This window comes from Oncorhynchus tshawytscha, linkage group LG11 (genome assembly GCF_018296145.1).
Source record: "Oncorhynchus tshawytscha isolate Ot180627B linkage group LG11, Otsh_v2.0, whole genome shotgun sequence".
In the NCBI taxonomy this organism is placed as follows: Eukaryota; Metazoa; Chordata; class Actinopteri; order Salmoniformes; family Salmonidae; genus Oncorhynchus; species Oncorhynchus tshawytscha.
The window spans coordinates 34,321,409-34,336,790 of record NC_056439.1 but is presented as its reverse complement, the minus strand read 5'-3'; the positions used below and the strand labels follow the sequence as shown (position 1 = coordinate 34,336,790).

The window sequence follows — 15,382 nt, the reverse complement described above, 5'->3', positions numbered from 1 at the left end:
TTTGTATGTTATGATTCTGATTTCTGGTAGTGGTTTCCACCATAGTGCAGTGGTTTACAGTGTAGTACAGTGGTTTACATCAAAGTGCAGTGGTTTACAGTGTTGTACAGTGGTTTCCACCATAGTGCAGTGGTTTCCACAATAGTGCAGTGGTTTCCAGTGTAGTACAGTGGTTCCCACCATAGTGCAGTGGTTTACAGTGTAGTACAGTGGTTTCCACCATAGTGCAGTGGTTTCCACCATAGTGCAGTGGTTTTCACCATAGTGCAGTGGTTTACAGTGTAGTACAGTGGTTTCCACCATAGTGCAGTGCATACACCATAGTACAGTGGTTTCCACCATAGTGCAGTGGTTTCCACCATAGTGCGGTGGTTTTCACCATAGTGCAGTGGTTTACAGTGTAGTACAGTGGTTTCCACCATAGTGCAGTGCATACACCATAGTACAGTGGTTTCCACCATAGTGCAGTGCATACACCATAGTGCAGTGCATACACCATAGTGCAGTGGTTTCCACCATAGTGCAGTACATACACCATAGTGCAGTGCATACACCATAGTGCAGTGGTTTAGACCATAGTGCAGTGCATACACCATAGTGTATGGTGTATGCACTGTGGTTTACATAGTGTGGTTTACATAGTGGTTTACATCAACGTGCAGTGGTTTACAGTGTAGTACAGTGGTTTCCACCATAGTGCAGTGGTTTCCACCATAGTGCAGTGGTTTACAGTGTAGTACAGTGGTTTCCACCATAGTGCAGTGGTTTACAGTGTAGTACAGTGGTTTCCACCATAGTGCAGTGGTTTCCACCATAGTGCAGTGCATACACCATAGTGCAGTGGTTTCCACCATAGTGCAGTGCATACACCATAGTGCAGTGGTTTCCACCATAGTGCAGTGCATACACCATAGTGCAGTGGTTTAGACCATAGTGCAGTGCATACACCATAGTGCAGTGGTTTCCGCCATAGTGCAGTGCATACACCATAGTGCAGTGCATACACCATAGTGCAGTGGTTTAGACCATAGTGCAGTGCATACACCATAGTGCAGTGGTTTCCACCATAGTGCAGAGATGTCCACCATAGTGCAGTGGTTTCCACCATAGTGCAGTGGTATTGTAAGTTGCAGCAGCATCTACCTCAGCATTCACTATTCTATCAGATGTGTTCTACTTTGTATGCTGTAGTTGAATTGCCATCATACATTTCCAAAACTAATAGACAGTTAGTGTCCTCAAGGCTGGAATATGTCATGAACTTTAAAATAAAAATAAAAATGCCTTAGTAGTAGTAGTGCTTTAACGGGCATGGATGGAGAATTTCCTCACGGGCAACATCTGAAGCACACGTGTGCATAGAGGACTTGAAATAATGTCTGAAGTAGTGTGTTTTTTAAGAGCTCAGGGCCTTTCACATCGGACTTCAGACACACAGCGACACAGGGCTGAATGCTGCTACTACACCACTCTGCTCTGGAGTGCTACAGCTGCTGCTCTCTCCTCTCCTCTCCTCTCTTTGCAGAATCCCTTCCTTCAGATGAAATATTGTAGAAGCACAATCTTTCAGTTAGCAGCAACATCAGCACATTCTGCCTGTCTGCTACATTGGGAAAAGAACATTAGAAATGTCAGTATTTACGCTGCCAGTGAGTGCTGTAAATGCAATCACAAGGTTTTCAGAACGAGGGCATTTTCTAATATTTATTTTCAGATAGTGGGCTCCCTCAGTAAGCAGTATACTGTAGGTAAATAACACTGTACAGTCTGTGAACACTGAGCAGTGAAATGGTTACGGCTGCTGCAATATTACTGTAAGTAAAACATGTAAATGCTTACAGATTTAATAAATCACATCCATTAAACATGGATGTTATTTATTTCTTGAGGGATTCCCATTTATTAATGTGTATGGAACTACAACATAGTGTAAAACAGGCGTGAATAATCGTCCTGTTAATTATTCATTAACTGCTTAGTGATTCTCTAACAGAGACATTCATTAACCACATGCTGAAGGGTGTTTATATGCTCTTATACTAATGTTAATTATATTGTATAACATTCATACAATGAAAATTCTGGTTGGAAACATTAGTCAGAAACAACCAGAAAGTGAATAAAAAGATATTGATATACAGATATACCAAATATACTATATAATGGCAGTTTCCAGTGTATAGCTGTAATAACTACTGTATATTGATGACCAGAATGTGGTGAAAAGACAATTAACTGTTATCAGTATTTACACTGTCTCTTACATGGTCTATGACTTAAACCAAATCCTCCATATCTAATAAGCCCTTACAGAAAAACCACATGATTTCACATGTGGAAAATCACATGATTTCACCTGTGGAAAATCACGATTTCACCTGAAATTTCACATGAATACATGTTTTCGGAACAGGTTTTCACGTGTAGTTTCGTGTTATTTCATGTTGCTTCACATGTTATCACATAAGATCACATGACAGCATGTGTTTTTGGAACACTTCACATGTGATTAAATGTGAAATTAATAAATTTTTTCCATAAGGGAGGCATCATCAGATGATATCTTCAGCAAAGTGCATGCCAAGTGCCTCTTGTCTCATGAGGTAGGCCTAATCTAACCCAAAGCAATGAACAGCTGCTGTTCTCTTTCATGATGCTCCTCAGCATACATTTAGCTAGATCACTATGAACTCTCCAATCAATGACTTCAGCCTCATTTATACTGGTGACTTCAGAAAGTAGACCCCTTTCCTTTTCCCACATTTTGTTACGTTACAGCCTTATTGTTAAATGGATGTTCCTCATCAATCTACACACAATACTCCATAATGACAAAGTGAATAGATGTTTTTTGAAATGTTTGCAAATATATTGAAAATAAAAAAATAGACATATCTCATTCACACCCCTGTCAATACTTTGTAGAAGCACCTTTGGCAGCATTAACAGCTGTGAGTCTTTCTGTTTGTCTCTCAAGCAACTTCAGTGTAGATGTGGTCTTGTGTTTTAGGTTATTGTCCTACTACTAGTCAAATTCATCTCCCGGTGTCTAGTGAAAGGGTTGAAAGTTTAAACCAGGTTTTCCTCTAGGATTTTTCCTGTGCTTAGCTCCATTCTGTTTATTTTTTTTATCCTGAAAAACTCCCCAGCTCTTAACGATTACAAGCATACCTATAACATGATGCAGCCAGTGGCAATTGTAGCATGTAAAACTTGGTGAGGCAAACTCAACCAATTTTTTAGATGCATGCCAGCAAAGCCACTACACGACACAACACTAAACAATACATGAATTGCACCATAACGATGACAAACGGTGCCGAAAAAATGTTAGGGCCAACATAAATCTCTCCCGACAGCAGCACTTTCCTCTCAGCACCACTAATACACCTGGCGGAGCCTCATCTGGCAGCAAAACAGTTCATTCAGTCTCATTTACTGCCTTTTTAAAAACCATAACTGATATGGCTGACTTCCGTAAAAAAAACATGGTTTCTACTGAGTCTTTGTAGATTTGTGTAACTTGATAAGATCCACATTCTTCTTCAATGATAATGAATATCGACATGAGTTTTACTTTTGAACCGTACACAAACATTATTATATTTATGTTCAGTAAATTCATAATGTTTGTTCTTATATCATTAACACTTAGCTCTAAGTATAAGCAAGTGCACGCAAACAAGCTGCAATAAGGTAGGCCTATTTGTTCAGCACTTTCAAAATAAACACAGACAGAAATTTAGATAGATGTTAGTTCAGATAAATTCTTAACTTTACTTTTCTTTAAGTCAACGTACACTGAGAGAGAGGGAGGGAGAGAGAGATGTGGTTAGCCTACCATTTGTATTTTATTAGGCCTATGTGGTCTTAAAGGAAGGAAAATACAATCACGAGGATCCACTTTTATAGACAATGTACCGAAGCACAGACAGCACATTGTGCAAACAAAACAACCCTCGCAATATCAACTGGAATTACATGGGTCTATTAGCCTAATAAACATTTGTTTTTATTTTTATTTTAATTGGAAGAGATTGTAACTGGCAAACATGGTTACAGACCGCAAAACACCAGTCTCAACGTCAACAGTGAAGAGGCGACTCCGGGATGCTGGCCTTCTAGGCAGAGTTCCTCTATCCAGTGTGTGTTCTTTTGCCCATCTTAATCTTTTCTTTTTATTGGCCATTCTGAGATATGGATTTTTCTTTGCAACTCTGCCTAGAAGGCCAGCATCCCGGAGTCGCCTCTTCACTGTTGATGTTGAGACTGTTGTTTTGCGGGTACTATTTAATGAAGCTGCCAATTGAGGACTTGTATGTTCTCAAACCAGACACTCTAATGTACTTGTCCTCTTGCTCAGTTGTACACCGGGCCTCCCACACCTCTTTCTATTCTGGTTTGAGACAGTTTGCGCTGTTATGTGAAGGGAGTAGTACACAGCGCTGTACAAGATCTTCAGTTTCTTGGCAATTTCTCACATGGAATAACCTTCATTTCTGACTGACGATTTTCAGAAGAAAGGTCTTTGTTTCTGGCCATTTTGAGCCTGTAATCGAACCCACAAAAGCTGATGCTCCAGATACTCAACTAGTCTAAAGAAGGCCAGTTTTATTGATTATTTAATCTGAACAAAAGTTTTCAGCTGTGCTAACATAATTGCAAAAGGGTTTTCTAATGATCAATTATGATGATGATCAATTAAAAGTATAAATTTGGATTAGCTAACACAACGTGCCATTGGAACACAGGAGTGTTGGTTGCTGATAATGGGCCTCTGTACACCTATGTAGGTATTCCATTAAATATCAGCCGTTTCCAGCTACAATAGTCATGTACAATATTAACAATGTCTACACTGTATTTCCGATCAATTTGATGTTATTTTAATGGACAAAAAAATAGCTTTTCTTTCAATAACAACAACATTTCTAAGTGACCCCAAACTTTTTAACGGTAGTGTATATAAGCAATATAACAATTCAGATGTAGAAACTATTGCATAAGGGAACGATGAGTGGATAAGTGGCAAGCCGTAATTTCCATGTAGACATTGAGCAAGCTAAGACGGACCTAGTCGATATGCCTTTTTGTTCAGCACTTTTGAAATGGACAGCGACATAATTCAGAACATGGGCTGTTCTTACAGTATTCTCCCATTACACCAAATCAGAACCGTAGGATAAATAATGGGAGCATATAAGCAGACAATGAAAGCTCTTACAATATTCAACTATGGCATTTCTCTAAAACAGGCTATAGGCTACATGTGTACCACCAAGTCAGAACAGTTGGCTAAGTTCCGAGGGGGAGAAGGACCAAATTCTTAGAACGAGACACATGGGCTACTAACAGCTTACTACACAACATACACTTAGTATTACTTTCTTATCTATAGTATACATATCCTGGCATATTACATCATTTATGCAGCAGCATACAATAAATATTTTTGGACTCTTGTGGGCCTTCTTGTGGGCAAACTTTGTATTCAAACTTTGTCATTAAAGTCTGGCATTCTCTGGATAAAGTCATGCTGGAATGACTGCATGGCCAATGTATTCAACTTTTTCTGGCCCATGGTGTTGCGTGTGAATGTTTATCCTTTTAAGCTAGGAAAAGAGACTCTTTCTGACAGATGTTTTAAATCCTTAAACCCAAACCCGGATAGCAGGCAAGGGAAGCAAAACTGTGATTACTTTGCAATGCACTGATTCCTTCCAAACCACTCATTGTTGAATTAGTGATTTCCGACATTCTGTATAATGTTTATGTCAAATGGCCAATGAGCACCGATACATTTTATCTATAATTTCTCTTCATATGACAAGGATTGGAAAGGATTTGCCTGTAGATTGTCGACTTGATTCATGAAGATACTGCTTGTCTAGCTAGCTAGCTAAGATTTTGTAAGTACAGTATGATGTTGATCAGTCCAATCAAAGCTACGGTAGATACACTGCTCAAAAAAATTTGTACACTTAAACAACAAAATGTAACTCAAGTCAATCACACTTCTGATGAAAGCAAACTGTCCACTTAGGAAGCAACACTGATTGACAATACATTTGACATGCTCTGTGGGCAAATGGAATAGACAACAGGTGGAAATTATAGGCAATTTGCAAGACACCCTCCAGCATGAAAGGAGTGGTTCTGCAGGTGGTGACCACAGACCACTGGTCCAGGTCAGTTCATATTCTTCCTGTAGGGAGGGCTGCATAGCCCTCACTTTTGAATGCTGGTGGTGCTTTCCAGACTCCATGGGTTGGTAGCATGAGATGAGTCTAAACAGACCCCACTTGTGGCCAGGTAGTGCAGCTCATCCAGGATGGCACATCAATGCGCAGCTGTGGCAAGAAGGTTTGCTGTCCTGTCAGTGCACAAAGTGTCCTGAGCATGGAGGCGCTTCCCCTCCACCAGGAGACAGGCCAGTACATGTGACTGGAGTACAGGAGGGCAACAACCCAGCAGCAGGAGGAAGGCTTACCTCCACCTTTGTGCAAGGAGGAGCAGGAGGAGCACTGCCAGAGCCCTGCAAAAACCTCCAGCAGGCCACAAATGTGCATGTGTCTGCTCAAAAGGTCAGAAACAGACTCCATGAGGGTGGTATCGACTCCACAGGTGGGGGTTGTGCTACAGACAGCCCAACACCGTGCACCACAGACTGTCCAGGAGTTGGCGCATGCTTTAGTCCAGGTCTGGGAGGAGATCCCTCAGGAGACCATCCGCCACCTCATCAGGAGCATGCCCAGGCGTTGTAGGGAGGTCATACAGGCACGTGGAGGCCACACACACTACTGAGCCTCATTTTGACTTGTTTTAAGGACATTTCATCAAAGTTGGATCAGCCTGTAGTGTGGTTTTCCACTTCAATTTTGAGTGTGACTCCAAATCCAGACCTCCATGGGTTGATAAATTTGATTTCCATTGATCATTTTTGTGTGATTTTGTTGTCAGCACATTCAACTATGTAAAGAAAAAAGTATTTAATAAGAATATTTCATTCATTCAGATCTAGGATGTGTTATTTTAGTGTTCCCTTTATTCTTTTGAGCAGTGTATAATGTGATTTGACGTCATTTTTTAGCCAGTGACCTTGAGCCTTGTTGAATGGGCACTTCTAATGTAAATCTATGGCAGCACCCAAGGGGGCTTGAACTGCCTAGTTCTCCCTGTAGATTCTGCGGTGACGTAGTGTCTCCATGAGAAACCGAACACTTAGTCAATCACGGCACAAAGAAGATTACCAATGCCTATGCTCTGTGTGTTCGCTGGCTTCCCCTCCACCACGGAAAGCACTAAGCTACATAGGCTAAAACACCTTCATTTTGGAGCTGCTTTACTCAATAAAAAATCCATGTTTGTATGCGACTTTATTAACTCAATGATTATATATTTACTTACATTGGTTGCAAACTGATATGTGACACAACTTAATGCCAGGATAACATGCAGAGTGGTACTCAGCAATGTGTTGTATTGGATTTGCCCCAAACTTAACACTTTCTATTCAGGACAAATTGTATATTGCTTTGCCACATTTTTAGCAGTATTACTTTAGTGCATGTTTTGGAATATTTGTATTCTGTACAGGCTTCCTTCTTTTCACTCTGTCATTTAAGAAGTATTGTAGCGTAAGTACAAGGTTGTTGATCCATCCTCAGTATTCTCCTATCACAGCCATTCAACTCTGTAACTGTTTTAAAGTCACCATTGGCTCATGGTGAAATCCTTGAGCAGTTTCTTTCCTGTCCGGAATTTGAGTTAGGAAGGACGCCTGTATCTTTGTAGTGACTGGGGTTCTTGACATACCATCCAAAGTGTAATTAATAACTTCACCATGCTCAAAGGGATATTCAGTGTCTGTTTTTATTTCTTTACCCATCTACCAATAGGTGCCTTTCTTTCTGAGGCATTGGTAAGCCTCCCGGGTCTTTGTGGTTGAATCTGTGTTTGAAATTCACTTCTCGACTGACAGAACTTACAGATAATTATAATTGTATAACACTATTTATAACACTATTATTGCGCACAGATTGAGTCCATGCAACTTATTATGTGACTTGTGAAGACACATTCTACTCCTAAATAAAAAATAAAGAACTTAATTCCACTTTGACATTATGTGTTATTGTGTGTAGGCCACTGACCAAAAATCTAAATTCAATCAATTTTAAATTCAGGCTGTAACAACAAAATATGGAAAAAGTCAAGAGGTGTGAATGGTTTTGAAAGTATTGTAAATAGCGTGAATAGCCTAAAGGATGTTTGGCAGACTTAAAGGGATCCTCAGTGGATAATTTGTGTTCGTTCATTACCTTAGCAGGAGACTGCCCAATCAACAGCCCGAAACAGTGAGCACAAATAGAGAAATGTATTAGTCATCAATATTAACTCCTCAAAGCAGGAGTTAATATTGCATTGTCTTTTTCTTTAGCATTTGTGTCAACCTATTCTCCGGTTCTGCGTGGTGTGTCAAGGCTTCATTAAAACGTAAAATACTAGAAATCTCACCCCACCATTTTTCCTTGATATTTTTAAGATACCTATTTTGCTGCTGGAAAATATGGTCCTTGAGAAAAGATTGTGAAGCCTGAATCTTAAACCAGCAGCACATTCAATGTAATGCTCTGCAATTATGTCAAATTATTCTGCAATGATGTAAATGATGACTTTTTTTCTACCCATCCAGTGTCTGGGTAGATGAATCCCCTGTTTCCAGAACACACTCTTAGAAAAAAGGGTTCCAAAAGTGTTCTGTAGCTGTCCCTATAGAAGATCCATTTTTGGTTCCAGGTGGAACCGTTTTTGGTTCCATATAGAATAACTATTTTAGGTTCTATTTAGAACCATCTGTGGAAAGGGTTCTACCTGGAACCAAAAGGGGTTCTTCAAAGGGTTCTCCTATGAGGACTTCCGAAGAAGCCTTTTAGGTTCTAGATTTTTTTCTAATAGTGTGGAGTCACAGTGAATAATCTCCCCCTGTTAAAAGGTGGTTGATGGGCTCCTGCTCCTGAGGGTAGTTTTTTTGTTGTTGTCTACCTCTCACTCTGAAAACCTCCATTTTGTCTTGACAGGATGATGAAGTGGTGCTCCAGTGTGTCGCCTGCATCCACAAGGAGAATCGCAAGTTCTGCCTGACTGCAGAGGGGCTCGGCAATCGACTGTGCTACCTGGAACCCACATCAGAGGCAAAGGTAGGCACATAGAAATGACTTACTGTGGAGAGGAGTAGGGTTGTCATGTTATTCGTTGTTTGTTTGTCTCAAACTAAAATCTTATGCAAGAAGACATGAGACAGAATTTCAGCGTGGCTCTAACGCTAAGATACAATAAAGTATTTCCTACCGGAACTAACATCTTGAATGTAGAATTATCACCCTTATCTTTTCAGTGCCTGATTCTCCTACCGTTCAGTGTAGATTATAATGTTGTGAGAAAGGGTGTATTTGAGTCAGAGATAAGGTCTTCCAAGGTGTTCTCCATAGAGCCCAGTGAGTGAGATGAGAGAATGCCAGGACATGTTAACCACATGTTCACTGAGTTCAGAAGTCCATATACATGTAACTAGGGTCTTTACATAACCAGGGTCTTTAAGTAACCTGAATGTACACTTTTTTTTTTTTTAACCGCCTTTTTCTCCCCAATTTCGTGGTAACCAATTGTTAGTAGCTACTATCTTGTCTCATCGCTACAACTCCCGTACGGGTTCGGGAGAGACGAAGGTCGAAAGTCATGCGTCCTCCGGTACACAACCCAACCAGCCGCACTGCTTCTTAACACAGCGCGCATCCAACCTGGAAGCCAGCTGCACCAATGTGTGGAGGAAACACGGTATCGCTGGTGCGCGATGAGACAAGGACATCCCTACCGGCCAAACCCTCCCCAACCCGGAAGCCAGCCGCACCAATGTGTGGAGGAAACACGGTGTCGCTGGTGCGCGATGAGACAAGGACATCCCTACCGGCCAAACCCTCCCCAACCCGGAAGCCAGCCGCACCAATGTGTGGAGGAAACACGGTGTCGCTGGTGCGCGATGAGACAAGGACATCCCTACCGGCCAAACCCTCCCCAACCCGGAAGCCAGCCGCACCAATGTGTGGAGGAAACACGGTGTCGCTGGTGCGCGATGAGACAAGGACAACCCTACCGGCCAAACCCTCCCCAACCCAGAAGCCAGCCGCACCAATGTGTGGAGGAAACACGGTGTCGCTGGTGCGCGATGAGACAAGGACATCCCTACCGGCCAAACCCTCCCCAACCCAGATGACGCTAGCCAATTGTGCGTCGCCCCACGGACCTCCCGGTCGCGGCCGGTTACGACAGAGCCTGGGCGCGAACCCAGAGTCTCTGGAGGCACAGAGCACCACACGGGAGGCCCTGAATGTACACCTAATCAGGGTCTACACGCGTAATCAGGGTCTACACATGTAATCAAGGTCTACACACGTAACCAGGATCTTCAAATAACCAGGGTCTACACAATGCTGAATGTCTCCAAAATTGTTATAAATTCACTGGGTTAAATGATGTGTCTCTCCCTTGCCCACTGCTTGCATGTACTGTGAGAGAGACACTCACGAGTGAGTGATTGCATGGAGTTTATTCAGTAGACTTTTATAAAAGAAGAGATTAGTCATAAATGGAACAGAAACAGATTATTTACTGTACCCCCTTATACTCCACTGAAAGCAGCCAAAACAAGGTAAATAACATGCATTCACACACTCCTATTGGATATGCATTCACCTGCCTATGACATCTTGATTTACTCAGTTTATCAAGAGATTTACCATTCAAATGAAAGATTATTACCAATATGTTGTTATGTAGTTAAATTGGTAAAAACAAAGTCAAATGAATTGTATGATTTTATAATTGATTAATTAATGCATACATGGCTGTCTCTGAGAAATGTTGTCATCAAAATGTTCAAATGTAATAATATTGAATATTGGCCATCCTGGACCCCAAAAAATTACTATCAGCATTGGCCCTAAAATAAATCAGATCCTGCTCTCTAGTAACCAGGGACACGATGAGAGCAGCACAGAGGCAGCTTACTATACCACATTATTAGAAACAGGAACCAATCACAGTCACCTGATTATACATGATGCAACAATTATTATGTATTTTCTTTCCTGATTGTACGTCTCAGCAGGCCTCCAGTTTTATGATAATGCTCAATTTGTAAAAATTAGACCATGCGGTTTTTCTTGATTAGTTCATAAACAAACTGTGGTTGTTTGCTATAATTGCTCAATGTTGTAATACAGCCTGGTGCTTTGTCAGTGCTAATGCATTTGTGGTTTGTGCAACTACGTGCAAAATCACTGCAAGTTTTATAAGGATGGATTGAGCAAGGCTTAATTGTTTTAAAAACCAAATCAGCATTTGTCACATCAAAGGGTGTAGTTCTCTCCTGAATTACTTACAACGTGACAATTCTTACTATTTCAAAGCCGATTAGTTTCATTTGTCACGTTTTGCATGCTTGTAGTTTTGGAATATACTTGGGGAAGAAGCACCATGGCTGTTCTATAGAACTAGTTCTATGAAAGCATAGCAATATTGCACTTTAAAACATTGCAGCTGTCCAAGTGACAATATTACACAGTAAAGCCGGTCGCCCTCATCAGCACTTCCGAATTCCATTCCCTCTGTCACTGTAACCTGGCATGATTAGATTATTCAGCATTGATTGTTCTTTTAATCATAATCCATTTAAGGTAGACTTAGCTAAATGACGTTGCCACAAGCAGCACCGGAGATATTGAGACAAGCGAGATGCAACACTTCACTCTCACACAATCACACACGGTATCTGCGCATGTGCTCGCACGGGTTCACTTGGTAGCCATGGGACCAAAACAGTGGAGAAGTTGGGCCTTGCGCTTCAACGCTCTTAGTTGTTGCGGATATTGATCTACTATGCTGTTTATTTTCTGCCTCTATGTCATATCACTGAGTCTACCTTTAACATTGTCTCCGATTAATTTCAACGTGGCCGGGAAGCCAGTTAGATAGATGCTGAGATAGAGACACAGACACAGAGAACATAAGAGAGTGAGAGAGTGTGGAGTGATAGTGATTTATGTATGCACTGCTTAGCTACAGTTTTCCCCTTTCTTCACCCCCACCCCACAGCACTCACCTAGGGATGGAAGGAGAGGCAATGGGAGGGTCTGGATGCTTTCATCCCAGATGGGATGGTAATTACACTAGACAGGTCTAATGGATGCTCTTCCTGTCTGCCACTTTTTCTTTATTGCTTGGTGTTTGTATGAAATGCCGTCATCCCCCAGGGACAGGACCAGAGACGGGGAAGGGGAAAAAAACCACTCAACTAACTACAGTACCACGACTCTTTAAAAAAAGGGTTCCAAAAGGGTTACTATCGGAGGGATAGTGTTTTTACCAAGAACCGTTTCGAAGACATGGGTTCTTTGTAAGGCAAAGGGTTCTACATTGAACCTTTAACATCCTAAGAACCATTTTTGGATGGAACGGTTGTTTGATGATTCTTTGGAAGGCAGGCAGGATTATTTGGAAGGCAAGAAGGGTTCTACATAGAACCATATACTATTTTCCAGAATGCTCTATTGCAAGGAGAATTTGGGGAAATGGTTTGTTTTACTGTAATATCTGTGTTTTTGGAAGTACATTGATCGGTTGATTCTTTTTAATCTACATAAAGATAAATAACATACCATTTCTTTATTTTGTATTTATTGAACCTTTATTTAACTAGGCAAGTCAGTTAAGAACAAATCCTTATTTACAATGACGGCCTAGGAACAGTGGGTTTAACTTATCCAATCTGTTAGTAATTGCTTTTATTGCACCCTTTACTGAGATGGTTGTTCCAATTTAGATGATTGAGTTCGTCTCCCTATTCAATCTTCCCTACCCTGGCAGTCATTCTGAATTCAGGTTGAGGGTGATTAACAATTCCACTTGTTGGATATCCTAACTCTGGCTGGATTCCACTAGGAATTACACGTCACTTTGCAAGCCTGCATAATGTGACTTGTAGGACTGATGTGGCCTGTAAACCAGGAGATTCATAACACCACAGTGTTAGGATGTACGGTGCATTCGGAAAGTATTCATACCCGTTGACTTTTTACACATTTTGTTACGTTACAGCCTTATTCTAAAATGGATCAAGTATATATTTTTCTCATCTACACCCAAAACATTTCTGCAGCATTGAAGGTCCCCAAGAACACAGTGGCCTCCATCATTCTTAAATGGAAGAAGTTTGGAACCACCATTTATTGTCATAAATAATCAAATGTTAAAGGCTAATAAGGTTGGTAGAACTGTTCATAGAGGGTTTTTAGGCAGAACCCTTCATAGAGGGTTCTACTGTATGTATAATTGAGGGCCTATAATCATACAGAGGCCACCCTCTGCAAAGGGTTCTACCCAGCACCAAAAAGGGTTCCCCTATGGGGACAAACCCAAGAATCCTGTATGGTTCTACTTAGCACCTGTGTACAATCACAATTTAAGCAGAATGAGAGGATTGGTTTTGATGTTTCCTCCCTTGTGATCAGTCAGATCGACATGTGGAGCGAAGGGACAGTGTAGGTACACAGTATACAAAATATATACAGTGCATTCGGAAGGTGTTCAGACCGCTTAACTTTTTCCATGTTTTGTTACGTTACAGCCTTATTCTAAAATTGATCAAACTGTTTTTTCCCCTCATCAATTACCCCAAAAAGCTGGTTGCCTTACAATTGTACGTTGAATCAACATATTTTTTCTTTTTTTTTACAGTGCATGGAAACATACACAAGGCAACAAGGATGTTGATTTAAATGGTGCATGTTTAAATGTGACATCAATCAGCCAATGAATTAGCAGTTGATGTTTATTCAGGGTTAGCTGCTCCCCCGTCAGCTCTCTCGTGGTAGGATCACCAGAGAGCTGAAGCCCCCATCATAGAATCAACAATGTACAGCTATTGTAAAGTGAATGTTTAACTAATGAAATGGCCAATTAACTGTTAAATAAGATGAAGATGATGATACAGCCAACTACTTCTAGGTTTCTGAACTAATGCACAGTATGTGCTCTGTCATTAGGGTGAACATGAAGGAGCTAAATTGAGAGGTCATCTCTTGGGGTAATCAAAGTGAAAGTAGTATGTAACCTTTTGGATCTCCTCCGCAGAGAAGATGGGATATGTGATCCATTGGTCTAGCTGCTCCCCTCCCACAGCATGAGCCATAAACCAAAGAGCAGTGTGTAGGCAAGCAGCCCTAAATATATCTTCATGATATGCCCTCTCAGATTGAGGACGCACAGACCTACGCCCCCAGCGCCCCAACACAGATTCCTCCGTGCTACCCTCTATTGTGTTTCCCCAACAGCATGCCAGGAAAGAGTGGAACGGGGGAGAAAATCAAATCTAAGTCAAAGAATAGAACTGGCACAGAGTCCTCTCATAGGGTGCGGATCAAATGGACTTCGGGCTTTTACAGTGTCTGTGCTGCTGCGTCTGTAACCCCTGGTTGTGTGGATGGGTGCATGTGTGAGCATAGCGTATGTGTGTGTTTTGACTAAAAACAGTGATGACAATTCTCAAAATGCCCTTAGTAATGGCAGGTCATTAAGGTCATTATGTCTGAGTACGTTACTTTAAGCCACGTTGACATCATTTTGACATCTCCGAAGCTGATGCTTGAGGCTGTCCTAAGAGAGACACTGGGCTTCCGATGTTGGCATGTGTCACTACAAATCACATCATGTCTGTTTTACTGGTGTAACTCCACTGTCCTGCCACTGTTGGTCCAGCTCTCTGGATCTATACTCCACCATGATTTAAATGTGCATATTTAAAATGTCTCGAGAATGGATACCTGCGTCGATACTGCTTTAGATTATTTCACATATTAACTTAGTTTTACCTGAGTGTAGAAATCAGGTAGGCTCACAGCAGAGTAGAACTAGGTCGGCTGAAGTTCCAATTTAAAGATAGATTTACCTGTAACAAGGTGAACCAGTTTAGCCAAGTTTTACATGTTGCTACTTAAAGGAGGATAGTGTGTGTGTTTGCTGTGCATCATTTATCTTGTAGTGTTGCAGGTCCCTAAGTATCTCCCTCTCTGCCTCATTCTGTCCGACTGCTGCCCTGTCCTGTATGAAGAAGGGATGAGTGCTCCACTCTCTCTGTTACTTTGTCTCTGGTCTGTCTCTCTCGGTCTGTCTGTCTGTTACTTTGTCTCTCGGTCTGTCTCTCTCGGTCTGTCTCTCTCGGTCTGTCTCTCTCGGTCTGTCTCTCTCGGTCTGTCTCTCTCGGTCTGTCTGTCTCGGTCTGTCTCTCTCGGTCTGTCTCTCTCGGTCTGTCTGTCTCGGTCTGTCT

The 15,382-nt window shown here is 41.5% G+C and overlaps 1 protein-coding gene across 1 annotated transcript in view; it reads left to right on the top strand.

Annotated features, from left to right (window-relative positions):
* The window catches only part of LOC112262170 (ryanodine receptor 3-like), a 157,697-nt gene that overhangs the window by 35,003 nt on the left and 107,312 nt on the right, over positions 1–15,382 (top strand). Inside the window, exon 2 of the mRNA XM_042330038.1 lies at positions 9,081–9,200. Within this exon, the coding sequence (XP_042185972.1) occupies positions 9,081–9,200 (120 nt within the window). The remainder of the gene's footprint in view (positions 1–9,080; positions 9,201–15,382) is intronic.